Source organism: Carcharhinus amblyrhynchos, chromosome 9 (genome assembly GCF_965287045.1).
Source record: "Carcharhinus amblyrhynchos chromosome 9, sCarAmb.v2.hapA, whole genome shotgun sequence".
In the NCBI taxonomy this organism is placed as follows: Eukaryota; Metazoa; Chordata; class Chondrichthyes; order Carcharhiniformes; family Carcharhinidae; genus Carcharhinus; species Carcharhinus amblyrhynchos.
This window is the reverse complement of record NC_137332.1, coordinates 52,910,744-52,927,642: the sequence shown is the minus strand read 5'-3', so window position 1 is coordinate 52,927,642 and position 16,899 is coordinate 52,910,744. Positions and strand designations below refer to the sequence as shown.

The 16,899-nt window shown below is 39.8% G+C and overlaps 1 protein-coding gene across 16 annotated transcripts in view; it reads right to left on the bottom strand.

Moving 5' to 3' along the window:
* The window catches only part of dock7 (dedicator of cytokinesis 7), a 170,538-nt gene that overhangs the window by 68,096 nt on the left and 85,543 nt on the right, over positions 1-16,899 (bottom strand). For 9 of the 16 annotated variants that reach the window (XM_080195666.1, XM_080195667.1, XM_080195668.1 and 6 more), the window contains 8 exons: positions 16,688-16,826; positions 15,718-15,819; positions 12,974-13,060; positions 9,391-9,622; positions 7,114-7,278; positions 5,868-6,043; positions 4,788-4,877; positions 995-1,081 (listed from right to left, as the gene is read on the bottom strand). In XM_080195666.1, the coding sequence (XP_080051792.1) occupies positions 995-1,081; positions 4,788-4,877; positions 5,868-6,043; positions 7,114-7,278; positions 9,391-9,622; positions 12,974-13,060; positions 15,718-15,819; positions 16,688-16,826 (1,078 nt within the window). The remainder of the gene's footprint in view (positions 1-994; positions 1,082-4,787; positions 4,878-5,867; positions 6,044-7,113; positions 7,279-9,390; positions 9,623-12,973; positions 13,061-15,717; positions 15,820-16,687; positions 16,827-16,899) is intronic. The other 7 variants (XM_080195674.1, XM_080195676.1, XM_080195677.1 and 4 more) reach the window with 3 other exon arrangements.

Genomic DNA, 16,899 nt, shown 5'->3' with positions numbered 1-16,899 from the left:
GATTTATTCACTCCAACAGATAAAAATCTAAAATGTTTTTCTGTCGCACGCTGTGCCAATATTTCATATAAACAGCTCTCTAGGACAATGCTTCTTCATGCCTGAGCTCAGAGCAGTGTAGGAAAACAATCTGACCATGAAGTTATAGTATTCACGTTCAATCCTACTCTTACTCATCATCTACACAAGAATACTTTGCAGCAGGGTCATTGAAGAATAATCAAGAACAGGAACTGTGGGACAGAGGCTGAGGCAAATTGCATCACCCCCGAATGTTGCTTTGATAAAGAACAGTTAACATAGCATAGACCAGAAATAAGCTGGGACATTCAGTACTGATGTGACTTAGTGCACCACTTAAGTGGTACATTTACACATTGAATAAAGGAAGCTTAGATTTTGGGAATTGCTCTATCCGAGGCTGTGAGACGTAACAATTGTCTCCACTGGTAAATTTAATTTAATTTAATCATCCCCATAACAAAATTAAAATTTATGTGTGCATCAAAACATCTGCTACTCCTGCAATTGTAAAAACAAAGCTCAAATGTATGATGGACCACTTTTGGTCACAGATTATGATTAAGCACAGCTGCCTGAAATATGTCACAAATTTCAATCTGTTGAAAATATGCCCTCAGTAACAAACTGCACCAACAGCAGGGAATCATCCAATCTGATATTAGCTGAAAGAAAAAGTTTCAAAACATTCTGCTTAAAGCGAGCTGCAATTCTGTGTGATTCAAATCAGACCACTGAAAGCAGTCTGACTATTTGTGACACTCTAGCGCTGTCATTAGACACAATGCAATACATAAACTGGGTTAGTATGGTGCAGGCTACAAATTTTGCAACAAATTCTATGACAAAGCTCAACTTGGTTTGGACTGTAACCTCCTAGGTTTGAGCAGAGTTAGAGATAGCATTCAAGAATTCCTGGAGTAGATTTATCCCACCTTCCTCACTTGCCTCACACAATAGTACTGTGCACTACCTTCTTAGTTGGCAAGCGTCCCGTTAACGTTTGTAAGAAACTTGTGCTCTCGGTATGCGATGACATGCGATTACTTCGGTCCATCGCCTATGGAGTGGAATGAATGTTGGTAACAGATTGGTGAAGTCAGATATGGCAGAAATGACTATTAATTTAAACACGCAGGAGTTGGAAGCACAGAATTTCAATCAAATTATATTTCAAACAATATGTCTGTTATTTCACATTTATAATAGGGGTTATCACTTTACCTATGACTAAAACTGATCTGAAAGCACAACAAGGATGTAAATCAGCTATTAAGTTCTGATGTTTGGTTTGCTACTGAAAATGTTATTTGTCTTAAAAAGAGATGGAACATTATGGCAGAATACTTCTTGTTTAAACTGTTCCATTAAAGTCTTTGTTAAACAAAATTTTGCATTTCTTGCATGTCTGCATCACGTCTCTTACATGTGTGCCCAAGCCAGTTAATTTTTTTCATTCCTTAGACTGAAGTGGATCAAATAAGCAGTATGTATATTTTCCAGAAGTCGATAATCTTTCCTTCTTTCTGAGTCACTCTCTCAAGCAAATGCCCTTATCTCTATTTTAATCAATTCTACTATGGTTATTGAAATCCTATTTGTCCTTTTAGCTTCCTCCTAAATTTCCTATTTTTATGCAGAACATCAGGACTGGAAAGCTCTTTGTCCTTTTCTACATGGTTGCATAGTGGTTAGCACTGCTTCCTCACAGCGCCGGGGACCTAGATTTGATTCCGGCCTTGAGTGACAGTCTATGTGGGAGTCTGCACATTCTTCTCTTGTCTGTGTGGGTTTCCTCTGGGTGCTCCGTTTCCTTCCACAGTCCAAAGATGTGCAGGTTAGATGGACTGGCCATGGGGAATGTGTGGTCCTGACGGGATAGGGCGGAGGAGAGAACATGGATGGATTTCTCTTTCTCAGAGTTGGTGCAGACCTAATGGACCGGGTGGCCACTTTCTACACTGTAGGGATTTTATAGTTCTATAAAGCAAGGTAACAGGGACCTTGGAGTCAGCAATGCTTTATGACAGTGAAGTTGTGTTTCACAAATCTGTGAGTTTTTTGAGGATGTAACTAGTAGGATGGATAAGGGAGAATCAATGATGTAATACTGAAAGAGCAAGAATAAACTAATCATTTTCAGATCGGCAGACTGTAATTAGCATATTGCTACAAGTACTTGGGCCTGAACTATTTACAAATTATACCAATGACTTAGATGAAGCAGGCTGGTTTTCATGTATCCAAGTTTAATGATGATACAAACCAAATGGAAAAGTGAGCTGTGAGGAGAATACAAAGGGGCTACAAAGGAATACAGGCAAGTGATTGGGTATGAATGTGGCAAATGAAGCATAACATGGGGAAATGTGGAATGATTCACTTTAGTTGGAAGAGTAGAACAGTAGGATATTTTTTAATAGGCAAGAACTTAATACATGTTGGTATGCAGAGGGATTTAGGAAGTTAACCTGCAAATACATAAAGGCAAATAGGAAAGCAAGTACGTGTGAAAGTATGTAAGACTTCATTGCAAGGGAGTTGAGGCATAGGAGTAAGGAAGCTTTGCTGCCATTAAAAGCAACATTGGTGAGATGATACCTGGTGTACTGAATACAGTTTTGGTATCCTTAGCCAATGATAAACTTATCTTAGAGGAGGTACAACGAATTCTGGGATGTGTGGGTATGCCTATGAGGAGAGATTGAGTAGATTGAGCCTATATTCTCTGGAGTTTAGAACAGTGACATTGAAATGTCAAATTGCTAAGAGGGCTTGTCAAGGTGGATGACCAGAGACTGTTTTCCCTGGCTAGAAAATGTAGAACTAGGGATAATAGTAGTAGGATAAGCCATTTAGGACTGAGATGAGAAGAAATTTCTTTACTCAGGCAATCATAAACTTTAATTTCTTTCCCCTGTTCATCACTGAGTATAAACAAGACTGAGATTAAGAGAGTTTTGTAAACCAACTGAATCAAAGGGTAAGGGACAGGTGAGAGGAGGTAGAAGATTAGCCATACTCATGTCAAACAGTGGAATACACTCAAGGGGCCATTTGGCCTTTGATAGCCCCTATTTCTTACGTTCTAATGTCTTACAATCTTCATGCTTTTAAAACCCAAACTTACTGTCAGCTAATCAGTACTTTCAGATTTATCTAATTTTCTATATTACTTTTTTGAATTTTTGGCAATCTTCTGATTTCTCCTCTGACTTTTCTTGCCCATTGATACTCAGTTCAGCATATTTCTGTAATTTGGCCAAGAGAACTGTATACAACTTTTCTTTTTTTCCCACATGGTATCAGTTATAAATGTGAAATTACAGTGCAACCAGTTTTAAAAAGCTTACGCATAAATCTTTGGCGTCATTCAGTTCTTAAATAATCTGCAACACAACTCCCAAGAACATGGGTCTCATTGTGAAGAAAGTAGATCTTGATGAACATGTAACACACACAACAATTCAACTCTGGGCTGCATAAATTAATGGTGAAATGTTCATGTAAAATAACTGAATTAGAAAGTTCAGTTATCATTTTACGTCTGCAAGCCTCTGGCTGTCAATTTTCATCTTCTCTCTGTAGAAGTAGTGTCTGACCCTCTTGCAGCAGTAACTAGTCTAGGGCCCACCACAGCAGGAATTGCGATCAGATATATACACACTCTCATTCTGACGTTTAAGTCCAGCTTCTCTTTAGCCCTAACATATATTTCCCTCTGGTTGAACAAAAAGCAGACCACTTACAGATAAGAATTTGACCAAGGTGAACAGCAGAAGCCTTTCTGAAATCATCTGTATTAGATTGATTTGTATTTTCTAAATTGGCAAATGGGTTTACACTAAGTAATACATTTCCAAACACACACAGATCTGGATGCCATGTGATAATAAAAGAACTCATGGCAATTTGTAACTTTGTCAATAAAATGGAGGTGAGTGATGACTAATGAGTATGGTGTATGAGGCACAGGTTAATATACTTCTCTTTAGTTGCAATATTGTATATAGGATTTGAGTAAAGCTTAAAAGTGAACGTAGAATATTTTCAAACTATATCCCGATAAACTCCGCAAAAACAACAATACAATGACTAATTCTACTCTTTCAAACTTGTGCTTTGTCATGTGATTGAACTTTGATATGTGCAGTATTAGATGGGCTATTAGTGGTGACAGCAATTTGAAGTGATGAATTAAGCCTTACACACCAGGTACTGCACATAACTAAATAGTATTGCTTTTAAATTCCATCTTCCTAGAATGTATTCATACAAATACACTAAAGCTGCCTGGAATCAACAGCCAATTCAGAGGACCTTCAGCATTCCTGGGGACGATACAACAATTGAATAGTGAGAAATAAATTAATTATTTTACTACATGAAGAGTGAAACACATCTCACTCCTGAATTCTTTTAGGACTATTAAATTTTTAAGCATGACTTACAAATTCATAGCTGTGAAAATACATACAATTTACAATAGTGCAGTCACGTGCTGATACACTGTGCAATCCATGCATTTCTATAAAGTAGCATGCACAAGCACTCGAGCATAAAGCTGTGGAAAATGGTCTTAAAAAACAAGTTGATGACAATTTACTTCACAAAAAAAACTATTAACCACAAGCAACTGCTAGTAAAACTTAAAAAGGACTGAAATACAAAACATTCAAATAATCAGAATAATGGGAAATGGATGAAAGTAAAAATTCAGTTGCAAAGGAATGTCCCGAAAAAAATGTACTAGCATCTGAAACCACCTGCATTACTTCAGTGCTTGATCTGGGGGGACTTCTCCATGGGACAGTTGGGCCACCAGCATTAACCCAGGAATTGGAACGATCTAGTCCCTGAACAGGTGAATGAAGCAAATGGGAGATGGCATTTAAAAACATTTAGCTGGATGTCGCCTTAATTTCTCCAAAAACACACAATCTATAAGGCAAGCGTATTTAAAGAGTCCCCCTCAGATTGCAATAACAAAATGCATTTTTCCCTCAACCTCGCTTGAAGATGCCAACTCTTTCTGAACTTTGATTCCACTTAATTGGGGAACACTCTGTTAGCATGCTGAAAGTATCCATTCTTCATTTTGGTCATGGCAGTTGAACAGGTACAGGGAGATGCCCACAAAGTAAACCCAGACATTAACTAACCCTCGTCTGATGTCCATCCACATATACTTTCCAGTCGGAGCCACTGGGTGGTGATCATGAGCAAAAAGCACACTGATTTTGGTCCACTGCTGATCAGGGGGTCATGAGCTCCAATATGTTAACTCAGTACAGAATATGAATTAAATGTTCCTAATCTATATGACTTAGAACTAGGCAGTTCATTTACAATCTGAGCCACTGGGGTTACCTGTAGAATAGATCAGTTATTAAAACGGAACAAGAAGGATATTAGGCAAAGCAATTGAAAATACAAAATGAAATACTAGTATTGAAAAATAGCGAATTTTACGCAAAGGTAATAACTATTTAAATGCCTTTGTTAAAATTTAGCAAACAGATTAATAATACACATTGTAATCTCAAACCTAGAATTGTTTCCAATCACAAGGTTCAGAGGGCTGCAAATACATAAAGTTATTTACATAATCCGAGTCTGGGGCTGGAGATGAAGGATAGGACAGAAAAGTGTGTTAATTAGAAAAGGAGAGCATTAAAAAGGGAAACTTTAACCTCAACAAACTTTCTGTTATATACAATTATGTCTTACTTCATTGTAAAAAGCTTTGCAATTGAAAAAAATACACAAATTGGGATTGAATACTACATGTGGCTTAAATTCTTAGTATACATATCAGCGCCTACAAGTAGATGGAGGCTGTTTACCTTGCTGCCAATAATTGTCCTTACTTCATCATCTGGTGAGGTTGGTGTACCTGAGATGTCGGGGTTGCTATTGCTGAGACTCCTGGACCGACTAAGGCTCAGACTGGCCAGCCTTGCTGCTGTGCGCGCCATTGTCGCATAATGCATTGATCCACCCAACATACAGCTACCGGGGCCTGTGGCAAGGATTCAAACATGATCAATGGGTAAAGTTTCAAATCTTATGTAAATTCAGGAGATCTCTTGCAAGACAGGACATGAGCTATCTGTCTGGAAAATACAATGCAAAACAGGACTCAAACTATTGGTCAGGCAGATAAATAATAATGTGGAGATGCCGGTATTGGACTGCGGTGAGCACAGTAAGAAGTTTCACAACTTCAGGTTAAAGTCCAACAAGTTTACTTGGAGTCACGAGCTTTTGGAGCACTGCTCCTTTATCAGGTGAGTAGAGAGGTAGGTTTTACAAACATGGTATATATAGGTGAAGACACAATTGCAAGATAATGGTTGGATAAATAATGAGATAGGTCCGAAGTTATCAGTTTGAGGAACGTGGTTTGAAATGGGAGGTGGGGGTGCAGAATGAAATACGTCATAGCCCATCAGTCTGAAGACGCTAAAACTGAACTCGTACATTAGCATTTGGATCAGCTAGACTCCACTCTTTGATTCCAGTTTGTCAGTAATGCTCCAAGTCTCACTGTTTTGACTTTTTCCAATTCTCTCACATCACCCACTCAAGGTGCAGTCACAAAAATAATTAAAATAGGCTCCCTGTCTACGCTGACCATGGGCAGTGAGTCTGGAAATGGGGAAAGAGGGCTGGGCATATATTAGCTAAGCAATTGTATGAGGGAAAGGGTGAAAAATTTAAAAAACACAATGGAAACCATTAAATAGAGCCTGAAGTCAAGTGGAAAGCTGCGCAGCCCTCTGCCCATTGGGTGGGGATTTTTCATGCATTAGGCTGGCTGTGGGATCTTCTGGTTTTCCCACTGAATGAACCCTTCGCCGCTGGGGGACCCACGGTGGGGAGCACGCTATCACAGGACAGGAAGCTCCCACTGGCATGAATGGCCAGAAAGTTCCAGCCACTGTGAGACATAACAAGGGATGCGCTGTTGCATGAGGGAGTTTTAACCCAATATGCGACTATGGAGACATCGTTTGATATGGCACTTGACCGTAGCTAGTACTTTTATGAACACTCAAGTCATGCATGGTACTCAAATTTTGCTCTCACCTGGCGATGAGGGGTTTGACTCTGTGCTCGGAAGACGGAAAACGTAGTAAATATAGGATGCCAACAAATTGTTTCTGCCATGCTGATCCTGGTTTGTTTCCAAATTTTTGTGAAGTCTGTTTACAATGGATGTCATTGCCTCAAAAGATGGCTGTCCCATATTTACTAAAGGAAAGAAATTGTGAATAAGAAGTTACAATCTCCAGAAAGCGAAGCTACTATTTAATCTCAGCCTGTGAGGCAGAGTCCTGAGTTCCAGGTTGAATGGTTTTAAGTGTCAGGTTTCATTAGCTGAAAAATGAAGCAGACAATAATATTGCACATTTATCTCACAAATATCTGCAATGCTGAATTACACAAATAGGCATTCAATACTTGATTACAAGTTAAAAAGATAAACATTTATTGTTGTCCTTCTTTCCTTCTCCATTTTTACCATCTTTTAATGTGAATTTTCTTGAAAAACTTAATATCTTTTTCTGGAAGTGTAATCTTTTTGAAAATTTTCACCGTTCATCTTCAGAAACTTTTACTTCCTATCTTATCCTCCTGGGGAAGAATTTTCAGATGGAAGGGGTTCATAGAATTCCTGCAGTACAAAAGGAGGCCATTCGGCCCACTGAGTCTGCACCAACAACAATCCCACCCAAGCTCTATCTCACTGCTGATCCCCCCATCATTAAAGATCAATTTCCCAAGGCCAATTCGTCTAATGTGCACATCCTTGGTACAAGGGAGGAAACTGGAACATCTGGAGGAAACCCATGCAGACACAGGGAGAATGCGCAAACTCCACACAGACAGTGACCCGAGGCTGGAATTGAACTCGGGTCCCTGGCACTGTGAGGTAGCAGTGCTAACCACTGAGCCATTGTGCTGCCGTTTTCTGCTCCACCACCAAAAAAGTCAGCAAGAAACACGCACCCACTCTTGATAGCTACTTGATTCTAAACCATTATTGCCCAATGCCTAGTTTTAACAAAAGCATGACCCAAGAATTGTAAAATAAACCCTTTATTGTGCATTATGTGATGCATCACAAACAATACCTATTTCCACCTCAATAATATTGTCCAACAATGCCCTATCTCAATCCACCTGTTGCTGAAATGCTCAACCATGCTTTTGTCACCTACATACTTGACTATTCCAATACCCTCCAAGCTAGCATCCTATCCTTCATTCCAGGAAACTTGAGCCTATCCAAAAGTCTGATGTCCATATGCTAACATGCACCAAGCCCCACATTGCTATGCTCACTGACGCCACGGTGGCACAACAGTTAGCACTGCTGCCTTACAGCACCAGGGACTCTGGTTCAATTCCAGCACTCCAAGAAATCTGTGTTCCCCTAATTCTGTTGTCTGATGCATTCCTCACTCATTTTGCCACACCACTGATGTCTGCAGCTTCAGCCACCTCTGTCTTAAGCTTTGGTATTCCCTCCTTAAACTTCTGGAGTGTCCACATCTCTACAAGCTTCAGGTCACATCTCCTAATTATCCCCTTCTTTGTCTGACTCTGTTCCTATGAAACACACGGAGATGATTTGCCAAGTTAAAGGAGCTATATAAAGAAAAGCAATTATATTAATCCAGTTCTTAGATGTGTTAATAAACAATGTTACGTCCTGGATGTCTGTGACTGCCCTATTTAGCTCTGGCACAAGACAGAGATTTAGCTACTTTGTGATGTGCAACATTCCCATGTAATTTTTCTCTTGATATAGATGACTGCTAATTTGATCATTGAAATGAGCCACTCTTTAGACATTAAGCAAACTTTAAACACCGAAAGGTAAATTGAAGGTAATATTGCCAGAAATGCAAAATCTAATTATTTAAATTCCACATAAATTTCCCATCTTCCAATTTCATGATTTTCTGACTCATGTTGTGTTACAATGCACCTTTCAAAGCCTTACACACGACATCTTTACTCGTGCACAAGTCTAGATAATTGGTATTGATGAGTCAGTTCACTGACATTTGTATGCACATCTGCACATGCATAACTTAGTGATCAATGTGTGATGATCAGGAGTGGAGGCCCAGGCTACATTTCACACCTGCTTAGTCCAGTGAATGACTGGAGCAAAGATCATACAGACGGTTTAACCCCACAATGCATTTATCAACATTCTCAGTTAAACTTGGGCATGTGATTGTTCTGTAAAAGTGCAGTTCGTGTTGAACTAAGATGCTAAGCTCATAGTTGATTGACAAATCCTCAGAAAAAGAGCTGGACTAAAAATGAGAAAGGATACATTTGACATACCTATCTGCCCAGCGATCACAGGTGGCCTCACAACCAACAAGACAAGTTTATCCAGAAGCTGGTGGAGGAATCGAACCACAGGCTCTAGTTGGGCTGAGCTCAAGGCTGATATACTGTTTTTCAGCTCATTCTCCAGATCATTCTCCAGAATCCTCAGATCTCCAATTCGCACAGGAAATGCATGCTCCTCCAGGGCGTGCACCAGAGCAAAAAACTTGTCAAGGTATGGGTCCTGTGTTAAATATTCAACGTGTAACATTAAAACAAAGATCAGGTCTAACTAATCTCTATTTTCCAAAGTTTAGAAGTATGAGGGCTAAGTTATAAACTTGTGGCATATAAATTTATTTTCACAGATTATTTATCACATTATTTTTTTATTATTTTTGGCAATCTATGTGTACATCCGAATGAGGGATATTAGCTGATATTTGCTGCAACTCAAACACATTTCTCTTGCATTCACTGCACCAATAACCCACTGTGGTAAGAATTTTTTCTCTTAATCCCTCTCTCATCACATTCTTGATAATGTTTAGTTGATGGTTGCTCCCCAGCCACATAAAATAAGATTTTCTCTTTTGCCCATCTATTCTCATTAAATATTTTAAAACCTGTGGCTATTTCCCTGTGGCTATCTCTGTGCCAGTGAAATTAATCCCAGTGGCTCTCTGGTCAATTAGTGAGGTGTATTCTTTCCACAGAAAAAGCAAGACAAATTTAACCCATCAAATTAATGCCTCATCAGCCTACTTTTAATCATCAGTAAAGTAATAGGTGAAGCTTTTATCAGTGCTCATTGATATTCAGTTTGGGTTCTTGTTGCTGCTGTACTTCATTGCAGCCTTGATCCCAACATGGACACCAGGGATGAATTCTACAGGTGAGGCGAGAGTGACCACCCTTGATATCAAGGTGGCATGTGACCAACTTTAGAACCAATGAGCCCAAAAACCCAGTCTGCAGGTGATCAAGAAGGCGAATGGGATGCTGGCCTTTATAGCGAGGGGGATAGAATATAAAAGCAGGGAGGTCTTGCTGCAACTGTAAAAGGCATTGGTGAGGCCGCAGCTGGAGTACTGTGCGCAGTTTTGGTCGCCAGACTTGCGCAAGGATATTTTGGCCTTGGAGGGAGTGCAGAGGAGGTTCACTAGGCTGACACCAGAGATGAGGAGGTTAGACTATGAAGAGAGACTAAATAGACTGGGTCTGTACTCATTGGAGTTTAGAAGGTTGAGGGGGGATCTTATAGAGACGTATAAGATAATGAAGGGGATGGATAGGGTAGAGGTAGAGAGATTCTTCCCGCTCAGAAAGGACAGCAGGACCAGAGGGCACAGCCTCAAGATAAGGTGGGGGGCAGTTTAGAACGGAGTTGAGGAGGAACTTCTTCACTCAAAGGGTGGTGGATCTCTGGAATTCTCTGCCCATTGAAGTGGTGGAGGCTACCTCGCTAAATATATTTAAGACAAGGGTAGATAGGTTTTTGGTAGACAAGGGAATTAAGGGTTATGGGGAGAAAGCGGGAAAGTGGAACTGAGCCACTTCAGATCAGCCATGATCTTATTGAATGGCGGGGCAGGCTCGAAGGGCCAGATGGCCTACTTCTGCTCCTACTTCTTATGTTCTTATGTAACACTTTAGTTGATAGGTTTTTAAGGAGAGGATTGCCCAATGGATGGTATTAAACTGACACAAAGGACAATGGCTGTGATTGTTGGAGGCCAATCATCTCAGCCTCAGAAATCATTGCAGGAATTCTTCAGGACAGTGTACTAGGGCCAAGTATCTTCAGCTGCTTCATCAATTACCTTCTTTACGTCAGAAATGGGATTATTTGCAAATAATTGCACATGTTTCAGTTCCATTCACAAACGTTCCAAAAACAAGGTAGTTTTGTCCATATACAGCAAGACCTGGACAACATCTAAACTTGGATTGGTAAGTGGTAGTAACACTCATGCTGGACAGGTGCTCGACAATGACCATCACCGAGAAGATTAACCAAATGCCCATCACACTCCATGACGTTGCCATTGACAAACTGCCCATCTTCTATATCTTGGAACATGACCTTTGGCCTGAAGCTCAAGTGGAGCTTTATACATGCTGTGGTTACTAGAGCATGTCAGAGGCTGGGAATTCTGTACAGAATGACTTACTTTCTGACTCTACAAACCTGTTTCACCACGTAAAAGGAATAGGTCAGGAATACTCGTCACTTGCTTGGATGAGTGCAGTTGCAACATTATTTAAGAAACTCAACACCATCAAGGAAAATGAAAGAATAAATCCCAGTGTTCCCCATCCCTGACATCATCCTGGTGAATTACTGCTGCTCTCAATGACTTACTAATCCTTCTTTATAATGGGGTTGTCAAAATTGCACAGTTCTCCAACAGTGGCTTGACCAATGCATTATATAAAGTAACCTTTACTACTTCATCCTTGTACGTTGTATTCCTATTTATAATGTATAGTCCATTTCATTGGCATCTTGTCCACTCGTGCACCATGGCTACAAGTGGGCACTCTCTGCAGCATGCACTGGAACAAACTACCAAGTCTTCTTCAGTAGTACCTCTCAAAGGTGAAAGGCAACAGATACATGAGAACACCAAAACCTCCAAGTTTCCTGTCACAAACTATCTTGACTTGATTAGAGTATAGCACCATTCCTTCATTGTAGTTGGATTGAAATCCTGGAACTCACAACGTAACACATTGACAGAGAACCTTTACACATGGACTGCATCAGTTCAAGATGGCAGCTCACTAACAGCTTCCTAAAGATAATTAGGGATGAGGGATAAGTCCTGCCAGTAACACACATATCTCAAAAATGAATGAACAAATCCCAGTGTTTCCCAACCCTGACATCATTCTGGTGAATTACTCCTGTTTTCAATAGCTTAATGATCCTTCTTTATAATGGGGTAGTCAAAACTGCACAGTTCTCCAACAGTGGCTTGACCAATGCATTATATAAAGTAACCTTTACTTCTTTATTCTTGTACTTTGTATTCCTATTTATAATGTATAGTTTTTAATTCTCTTACTATTTGCTCATTCTTAGATCCCTCTTTCTGTACTCATTTTTAATTTATTTTGTATCTATAAGCCCATCCAGAGTATCTTTAATATTTTGGTCTCTTTTGCTAATTTTCAATTTAGCACATTTTAATAATTTTATATCTCAGGAACAGAAAAGGCCACCAGGCCCACATACATTCACTTCATTTCTTTTTGGACTTGCCCCTTGATCTCCATGCTTGGCAGAAGCAAAAACCGAGAGACTCAGATAATTCAGGAATCAATAAAAACCAGCTCTTCAAAGTATGCTGAAACAACATCTCCTCTACCTCTCGCCTTCACTGTACAACCACCCTCCTAGCCACAAGTGGATAACAGAAAACATCAAAATTCAATGAATGTACTTTGAAGATATCACACTTAATGACTCTGTTTAAGGAGTGACCCTATCAAAAAAATGAAGCAAAATTCAACCCTTAGAGCTTACTACAGAAAAAGAAGCAGACTCATTTCATAATTAAATGCAAATCAGGCACAGATTTGTTCTCACCTGGGTGTGAATGGAGGATACAGCAATCACTTCCACATTAAACACTCCCTTATGGTTGTCCACCCACTTCATGCCAGGCAAAGGTACCTGCACAGTAACAAGATCTTGTATATTAAGTGATATAATATGTCTCCTTGATGATTAACTCAGTAAATATAGTATTCATATCCCTGTCAAACCGAGGCTTCAATTAGAAAGCTATCAATGCTAAAACAGAGAACTTGTCAGGGAAAGAATACTTAAACTGTAGTTTAATATTAAGCTTGTCAGTCTACAGCTGGATAGTCTAAATTAGTGGCATAAAGATTTAGTATTGGGAACTACAAAAACTTAAAATGTTTTTTGGCACTCATCATCTAAAAGAGCTACATACTCGAAAAAGCAAAACCGAAAAATTTATTGGACTGCCCATATCAATGTCCCTAATTATTTCTGGTCTCAGTGTTGCAACTATAACTTCTCTCAATTAACCAGCAGTTCAAGCACTTGGATTACATTCAGCATTCATCTCACAGCTAAGCGGGCAAACTTGGGACAAAGGGCTCTTATGCATAACTCACCTAAATATTAACATAAATGGACATATCAGGGTGAAACTTCCTCTGGGCTTGAAAAAACTCGATCCTCACATTTTCGCAGCTCACAGATTGCACAATCAATCCATGCGTGACTTTGCATGATGTGTTGACTTTGCACTTCAAGGTCAACTTCGTTGCGCAGTTTGCAAGCCATGAACCAGTGCTGGAGAGCGTGGTTGCAGAGGCAGACTGGTTAGGAGGCCTTCCTCAGTTCTCCAACACAGTGGCAAATGAAATGTTGCACTTATTATAAATAGAGTAGAACATAAAAGTAAGGAAGTTTTGCTGCAGTTGTACAGGGCATTGGTGAATAACATCTAGAGTACAGTGCATAGTTTTGGTCTCCTTACTTAAAGGATATAACATTCAACTTACCTTTAAAGAACAGATTACCATAATGAATTACAGCACTAAAAACATTACACTACAGTACCTACAGTGTGAAAACACTTTTCACTTACCTTTCAGAGTTTTCCAGCAGGCTTTCCATTTTCTTCACCAGCTGTCAAAGCTGGCAAGTTTTAATGGGCTTCCAATACCCCACTGTGCCACACAAAAAAACAGGTGGAAGGAAATCTGATTCCATCTTCCATTTGAAAAGGGGAACCCAACTTCAGCTGGGGTGGGTTTTCCATTTGCACACCAGACACCATATAGGGTGGCACAGTGGTTAGCACTGCTGCCTCTCAGCTCCAGGGACCCAGGTTTGATTCTAGCCTTGGGTGGACTGTGGAGTTTGCAACTTCTCCCCATGTCTGACTGGGTTTCCTCTAGGTGCTCCAGTTTCCTCTCTCAGTCCAAAGATGTGCAGGTTAGGTGGATTGGCCGCACTAAATTGCTCCTCAGTGTCCCAGGAGGAGGATTAGCGGGGTAAATAGGTGCAGTTACAGGATAGGGCCTGTGTAGGTATGCTCTGTCAAAGAGTTGGTGCAGATTTTTTCTGCATTGTAGGGATATATTCCCAGCCACAAAAAAGGCGCGGAATCAAAAATGTGCTTTTCTCCGAAGAAGTGTCCATTCACACACTGAAACACACCTCTGGACCCAGACAAAAATCCAGTCAATTGTTTACTGAGATGTATTACAACCACACACAGGATATTTGTGAAAAACGTGGTTGTTTTTCAGAGAGGCTGAATTATTAATTCAGAGTCTTTGTAACTGAACTGGAAAACCTTCTGATCTTGAATAGAGATAACACTTAAAGCCTTCTGCAGATGCTGAAGATGTGCTGACCCTTATTGAATGGAAGAGATTATGTACTGCGTAGGCCAGTAAGAGCATGCGTTGAGCCACAATATCCTGTTTTGTTGGACACTCCATGCTGAACATTTAACTCTAGTCTGTGACTTCACCTGTTATAGGCTAAGCACTTTTATTATTAATTGCTTTATTTGATTGCAACATGCTTTTTTAAGAAGTAGTAGACTGATTACTGCAGTAAGGTTTAAAGTGCACAGCTTGCTTTATTTTGAAATACAATCTGTAGGAAACATATTATAATAATTCGTTCGGGAGGAATTGCAGATGTAATTGGCCAACAAATTCAGTATCAAGCATCCAGAAACTTCTTTTCAAAAGAATTCTCGTTGATACTGAAGAAACATTTCATGAACATTATGTCTCCAATTATCCATTCACGAAGCAGAAATTGTCACCAGGGGGTTGATTTGATATTGTTGTAAACCATATAATGGTTATGAATCTTTCTGTACCATTCCTGTACTGTCACAATTACCCATCTATTATATTCTTTAAGAGAAACCAGGATATTCCTTTTCACACACCCTTTCTGAGGTCTTGTGGTTCATTCAGCAGCATCCCTGCCTCTGAGCCAGAAGTTTCAGATTCAAGTCCCACTCCAGGGCTTGTTAATCATGGAAAGAATGTTCATGATGTGGTTCAAACAGGTTGATAATCAGTCCGCTAACCCTGCTTAATACTTTTCCCACTTTTCCCCAAAAGGAAAAAAAGGTGTGATAGAACAAGAAAAAGACATCATTATAATCAGCAGAAGGAGTAGAATTCAAACACAGGTGCCAGAGCTGAAATAACAATCTACTGAAGTACTGCATCACCCTGCCACCCTGAACTCCTTACTCAGAAAGCTGTGTAATATATGCCAGGGAAGGTGATCCAAACTCAGAATTATTTTCAGTTACTTACTTCTGGAGATAAAACTGAATAAGATTGCGGAGGCTTCTCAAGAGACACAGGAAGGCAGAACTGACCAGTCTTCAGGCGTCCATTCTGCAGCATTGGGATCCACTGTAATGGAAGGATTAAAAACTAAGCATTAACTGAAACTGTGTGTGTGTGTGTGTGTGTGTGTGTGTGTGTGTGTGTGTGTGTGTGTGTGTATGCATGCGTGTGCATGTGTGTTCCCTGTGAAGAAGATTCAACTACTTCCTTTATTGAAGGATATTATTTTGGAACTGTTACAAACACAATTGCTGTTCACCTTCTGAGGCTCCCAACATTGAAATGACCAACATCAGGAAATTCAGCAGCCAGAAGGATAATAATAATAATGATAATAATAACATTCTTCCAGCATGGTGTGTCCTACCATACCCAGAGGAGCTTATTCAAAGCAACAAACATCGGATGTGTTTTGTGCAATTTTAGCAAGTTCATTCCTGCAATGTGCTAAGTTCATCAGAAACAAGTTTATTAAAATAGCTTGAAGTTTTGCACTATGTAAGCCAAAAGTGCAGAGACGTGTCCAGTTTTCATACACACAACGCCTCCAGCAAATTCTGATCTCAGCCAAGGCAGCAGTAGGTTCTTTATATAGGGTCTCAGCATACTCAAATTTACAGAAACGAAAGTGTTCACACTCCTGATTGATTGGCTTGATCATGATGACCACACACCAACTCTTGGCAATCAAATAGACAATTTACACTCATTCATCAAGGTCATGTACATTCAGATATGGTACTGAAGATGGTAGATGTGAGAACATTGAGTACCTTTAAGGCAGAGGTTGATAGAAGAGGCGGAAGATGTGGGGATGTGAAGTAAAAGGTATTTTTACAGGAACTGCTTTCTGGTTTAAAAAAACTATTTCTGAATGTCACATGAGCACTACTACTACACCAGTATTGTGTAAAATCATAAAAGTGTCTGGTACCGTGTATCCAACTGGGGTTTCCAAGGGTGTGTTCTGCTTCTGCTGGCAACTGACATGGTAGAAGGTGAACAGCAAATGATGGTGGTCAGTCAGATAAGCAGGAAGTTTGACTTTAATTTCTTCATGAAAGTCAGGTGATCTATCAAAAAAATGTGCATTTTAGAAACCATGGAAAGAAAACATAGAAACCCTACAGTGCAGAAAGAGGCCAT